This window comes from Cannabis sativa, chromosome 1, assembly GCF_029168945.1.
Source record: "Cannabis sativa cultivar Pink pepper isolate KNU-18-1 chromosome 1, ASM2916894v1, whole genome shotgun sequence".
Taxonomy (NCBI): domain Eukaryota; kingdom Viridiplantae; phylum Streptophyta; class Magnoliopsida; order Rosales; family Cannabaceae; genus Cannabis; species Cannabis sativa.
In genome coordinates this window covers 40,716,469-40,722,538 of record NC_083601.1, presented here as the reverse complement: position 1 = coordinate 40,722,538, position 6,070 = coordinate 40,716,469, and the positions used below count along the sequence as shown (strand labels likewise).

The 6,070-nt window shown below is 34.6% G+C and overlaps 1 protein-coding gene across 2 annotated transcripts; it reads left to right on the top strand.

The window, feature by feature from the left end:
- The first annotated feature begins 600 nt into the window (after window positions 1-600).
- LOC115707547 (hexokinase-1) lies at window positions 601-5,843 on the top strand. 2 transcript variants are annotated; one of them, XM_030635554.2, is made up of 10 exons: window positions 604-1,054; window positions 2,026-2,176; window positions 2,268-2,450; window positions 2,774-2,848; window positions 3,002-3,157; window positions 3,314-3,412; window positions 3,524-3,654; window positions 4,792-4,873; window positions 5,144-5,503; window positions 5,633-5,843. In XM_030635554.2, exons 1-9 carry the CDS (start codon window positions 783-785, stop codon window positions 5,489-5,491), a joined length of 1,497 nt encoding a protein of 498 aa, XP_030491414.1. In that variant the 5' UTR covers window positions 604-782; the 3' UTR covers window positions 5,492-5,503; window positions 5,633-5,843. The 2 variants fall into 2 exon arrangements, with proteins under 2 accessions (XP_030491413.1, XP_030491414.1); XM_030635553.2 differs by having other exon boundaries at window positions 601-1,054; window positions 5,144-5,843.
- The last annotated feature ends 227 nt before the right edge of the window (window positions 5,844-6,070 follow it).

Here is a 6,070-nt window from a genome sequence, read left to right as displayed (position 1 = left end):
CTTCCAAGTTTGGTAATGTCATAGATTCTAAATCAAGCCTATTAAAAAACAATTTGATTCTAATTAATCATGTTAAGATTTTTTGTAGGATGTGGTATGAATTTATTGGTGGAACATGTGAATATTACACATTTACAAAATCAAAATAATAATATAAAAAACTTCATAATCTATTTTCAAAAAAAAAAATAGATTGGTGCATGTATTTTTCACTTAAACAATACACATACCTATCTGCCAATTTTTTAAACTCAATAATAAAATACATAATAAAAAGTATGTATAATGTTTTTTTTTTTAAAAAAAAAATTTGTAATGTATAGGATTTAATGTAAGAAATGCGTGCCAACAAAGAATTTTTTTTTTAAAAAAAAACAATTACTCTTAAAATACACAAGCAAAGAAAAGAATGTTGATAGGAAATAGAAAATAAAATAAAATTAGAAAGTAAAGAATACAAAAGGGAGTAAGTAAGGTAAGAAAGGGGTAATTTACCAATTTCTTTTTTTGGGTAACAATTTAAAGAAACATACAATTTTCAATTTTGTCGAATTTTTTTTTTCATCTAAATAAATTCTAATACCAATTTTATTTTGGTATACTAATACTATACTATTACTAATCAGTAGTGTTAAAGCAAACAAAACAACCCTTGTTTGATAGTATTTACACAAACCCAATTGTATTGTATATTTCTCAATGCACCTTCTCCTCTCTCACTCTGCAACCCGGAGATCTCCCTGATTGGCTTATTCTTCAGATTTCGCTAAAATCTAGCCGGAATGGGAAAGGTGGCAGTCGGAGCGGCGGTCATTTGCGCGGCCACTGTGTGTGCCGCGGCGGCCTTGGTAGTCCGACACCGCATGCGGAGCTCTGCGAAATGGGCAAGAGCGATGGCGATCATTAAGGATTTCGAGGAGAGGTGTGGGACCCCCCTTGCGAGACTGAAGCAGGTGGCCGATGCCATGACTGTGGAGATGCACGCTGGGCTTGCTTCCGAAGGCGGCAGCAAGCTTAAGATGCTAATCAGCTATGTCGACAATCTCCCAACTGGGTAATCATTATTTGCACTCGTATCTTATCATATCATATAATGGCTTATGACATATCTGGGTATTTCTCGATTTTCCTTTTTTCGTATGGGTGTTTGTTTTGTTTCTGAAATTCGATCTGTTTGGACTCAAATTTATGTTTATTTTCGTTTACCATATTTTGATCCCTTTTCTTATCAATTTTATCTGTCTTTATTCGTTATCGTATCAATCAAAATTGTTTCTTTTAGCCTCACTGGTCAGATCAATCTCAAAAGTCAAAGCTTGATACACTGCGAATCTTGTCGTTAATCTACAAGTGTACACCGATTTACTATTGGTATTGGAAATATGGGTTTCGCCAATTATACATTTATTTGTAATATGCCTATAAGCTGGGCCATTGTATCTCATCAGGACTCAATTTTATATTGGTTTCTGGTGTATGGTACATGATTTTGTATTGTGTGTCCTACAGAATCGCAATAAACAGGTCTGCCTGATGCACCTGAACATGGCTAATTGTCCTTAAAATCTTCCATAGCTTAGAGTTCAGGAACCAAGGTATTTGCAGGTTTAGGTGGTTAGCAATGCTGGGAAGACTAATCATATGATTGGTTGTAGAACTGCTACCTGTAATTTGTAATCCGTACTAGCTTTTATATGATTGTAGAAATGCTGGGGAGATTAATCATATGATTGGTTAGCGATTCTGTCAATGTATTTTTGGATCAAAATGGATTTTTTGAAAATTGGTTATTTAATTAAGAATGTATGTATTGTGGGATAATGGAGCCTACTTTGTACATGTCAACCAATACTTACTTGGTCGAGTTCCACTTTTCGCCACTACTACTAAGCAAAAGAATGCTCGTGTATAAGTATCATAAATTTGTTTGCATTTTCTCTCTTTCCAGGTTTATTTGGGTATTTGTGTTGATAGTTAGGAAGAGGCTTATGTTGACTATCCCCTCTTTGTTCCTCCCATTTTTAGGAATGAAAAAGGGCTGTTTTATGCACTTGACCTTGGAGGAACAAATTTTCGTGTGCTGCGTGTGCAGCTGGGGGGAAAAGATGGTGGGATTGCACATCAAGAATTTGCTGAAGTGTCAATCCCTCAAGATCTGATGGTTGGGACTTCAGATGTAAGTACTTTGAGATAAGAAATGTATTTAAAAGTTTGATATGCTTGTTTTGGAGATTCATTCTGACTTTTAATTGCAATCATCATTCCAGGCATTATTTGACTATATTGCGGCAGAGCTTTCAAAATTTGTGGCTCAAGAAGGTCAGGATTTCCAACTCCCTCCAGGCAGGCAAAGGGAACTAGGTTTTACCTTCTCATTCCCTGTGATGCAATCATCAATTGATTCTGGGACCCTTATTAAGTGGACAAAAGGCTTCTCTATAGATGATGCGGTTAATTCTCATTGCTTTGGTTCAATTTACACCTTTAATACTTCTTTGTTTTACTTTTTCTGTGTTATTTTGAGTGATGATGGCTTTTGGAAATTGATGTGTTATTAACGAGCAGATGCGATTTCAGTTAGCATTGTTAAAATTCATGACTTCAGAACCAGGAGTATTTTACTGTTGATAACATAAAAATGCTATTCTTAGATGGAAAGTTAAATTTCATGAGCATGGGAGCTACTTGCAATCTAATTTTGGTTTACTAAGGGAATAATGAAACCATTTTTTTTCCTTCTCCCATTTGCTTATTTATTTTTCTGGATTAATAGGTTGGCCAAGATGTTGTTGCTGAGTTGACAAGAGCTCTGGAGAGGCAAGGTCTTGATATGCGTGTGTCAGCTCTGGTAGGTTGACATTGGTAGCTTCTTAGGAATACTTGTACGCAATAATTTTGATTTTATTCTGTTTTTGAGTCCATATCCAAGATTTCTCCTTTGTTGTGAGAATGTTCATTCAAGTTTTAGTTATTCTTAATTTTGTTTATTTGTTTTTTCCAGGTCAATGATACAGTTGGGACACTAGCTGGAGGCAGATATAGCAACAAGGATGTTGTTGCTGCTGTTATTTTAGGCACTGGAACAAATGCAGCATATGTGGAATGCGCACATGCCATTCCAAAATGGCATGGACTTCTACCTAAGTCGGGAGAGATGGTCAGTGTTGTTTTATGGCTGTTATTCACTTGATGTCAGTTTTATTGCGAAGTATTTTCTGCATTTCAGTTTTTCAATTGGATCCTGCTAGCAATATTAAGGAACCAAGCTTGCAATGAAGGTAAAATCTCAAATCCAGTGCTAAATTCACTGCAGGTTATCAACATGGAGTGGGGTAATTTTAGGTCATCACACCTACCGCTAACCGAGTATGATCACTCCTTGGATGCGGAGAGTTTAAACCCTGGTGAACAGGTATTCTGATCTTGTTATATTTACCATTTAAATATAATATCTATGAATTTTGCTTTATTTTCTTAATAAACATGATTTTACATTGGTAGTGCTTCCATTTGTTTATCTCAGGTTTTCGAGAAACTCATTTCTGGCATGTACTTGGGTGAAGTTGTTCGCAGGGTTTTATGTAGGGTTGCCGAAGAAGTTTCTCTTTTTGGTGATACCGTACCACCAAAACTACGAATTCCATTTATATTGAGGTTAAACCTACACCTCTAAGTTTCATTAGTCTTTGTTGTATATGTTGCTCCCTAGCTATTGTTAGTTATAATTTTGTTGTGGTTTGTATTGTTGCATAGAAATACCATCAAGCATGTGATACACCTTTATGGTGCTTGCATTGTTTAGTTAGAATGCCGCATCAATCTTTAGAAATAACTGTACTTAGCTTTGCCTGGTCAAGTCACTTGTCTATTGCCTTGCTATGAGACCACAAACAGAAAAAACTGGATAGCATTCGTGAACTTTGCATTGTATGTGTCTTGTAGTAGTGGTGATATTGTTAAGCAGAATCTACACTTATTGTCAGCATAACTATTCTCAGCTTTACCTGGTTAGTTCCATTGTGTGGTGTCTTTGTATGAGATTTGAGAACAAATTCAACATCATTCATGAATTGTCATGCATTTTTTGGTGTCTCGTAGTAGTTTTGAAGGTGTTAAGTTTAGTTTGTACTTAATTATTATTGTGTTTGACAGAACAATACCTTTGGCTAGTTTATTTAATGAACCACTATGCTAAGAATTTTAGAGTAGAGGCAGCACAAGCAAACTTTATTAATCGTAACAGTACTTGATTGTTAACTATTATTATTATTATTCAAAATGTTGTTAACTATATTCAAAACGCATGTTTAGTCTTTTGGTTACATTGATATTTTCTATTTTGTCATGTGAATTTATTATGAAGTTGAAGAGGATATTGGAAAAATTAATTCAAGAATCTAAATAATTCCCTTAGGTTAACTTAATCTCATTAAAAAAATAGGATAATTTTATTTTTATCTAATCCTTCATCTTCATGAATTTAATATTTAATAATGATTGATTCGATAATTCCTCTTCTTCTTTTTGCTGTGTAATATAATCCAAATATTCTAACATGATCGTATAGGATAATTCTTTTTTTTTTGGTAGCTGCATAGCCTAGTGGTACTACATTAGTCCAATTTTGAATCCCCTTCCTTAATATATTGTATAATTCTTTGTCTATGTAACTTCTGAAATTCTCAAGACAATTCTTGTGATTGTCTGATATTTTAATATTCCACATCTGAGATGCTTTGCGTAATTTTGTTGAGCTCACTTTGTACTTATAGCTAACCATGAAACATGCAGGACTCCTCACATGTCTGCAATGCACCATGATACTTCTCCCGATCTTAAGGTTGTAGCGGAAAAATTGAGGGATATTTTGGAGGTAATTCTCTCATTCTACCTTGGCCAGGGTGGGGAGAGTCAATTTATTTTACTTAATCTTTCACTAAATTGTTGGAGTAGTCTTGTTCATTTTCAGACTAAATTTCACAGTAGTTTGTAACTTTTTGTTCTGTTGCATGGGGGTCATTTTGCATTTATTTTATATCTGACAAACTTTAATATTTGCTGGAGAAAAATCAATGTGATTACTTCTTGTATTTGCTAAATGGCTTTTATATAAAATGCTTGTATATCTTTTTATTTGATTCAGATACCTAATTCGTCTCTGAAAGCAAGAAAATTAATTGTTCAACTCTGTGACGTTGTTGCAACTCGCGGGGCCCGCCTTGCTGCTGCTGGGATTTTGGGCATTCTGAAGAAATTGGGAAGAGAAACAACCAAGGAAGGGGAGAACCAAAAGACAGTGATAGCCTTGGATGGAGGACTGTATGAGCATTATAGTGCATACAGCAACTGCCTGGAGACTACCATAGCAGAATTGCTAGGAGAAAAAGTCTCGGAAAGCATCGTTATTGAGCATTCTAATGATGGATCAGGAATCGGAGCTGCCCTTCTTGCTGCTTCTCATTCCCAGTACATTGGCGTTGATGAATCTTGAACTCTCACAATAGTTGAGTATGCGATGTGCCTTTTTTGTTTCTTTCAAATTTTCATGTTCTATGCCTTTCTGTTCCTTCTGCAATCTCACTCATTCATTCTTCGGTGTCATTACCACTCATACTCTTCTCTGTTCAATTAGGAAATCGTTTCAGTGAGGTATAATTTATGGCTTTGGAGAACTTATATGAGAAAAAGTGGAATCCAATGTATAAAAGCAGGACCTGTAAGCGGCCATGGTATTCTGCTTCGGCCTGCAATTTTTACCCTTTCCTTTTTCTTCAGTGAAAAAAGAAACCAATAAAATAATGAATGCTTCCTTCATAAAGTAATACCAATTTTTTTTTTTTTTTGAGTTGGTCTCTGCTATCTAGTGAATGATTCTGTCATTCAAAATAAGTCATATTTGGAGCCATATTTTATATTTATAATGATTTTCATGAGATTGAATAAGTAATTTAGTGCATGTTTGGCATTATAATTAAAAAACTGTTTTTTGTTTTTAAAAATAGAAAATTGTTTTTAAAAACAATTTGGCTTGTTTGGCCTTGCTTTTAAAAACAGTTTCAGAAAATAAAGT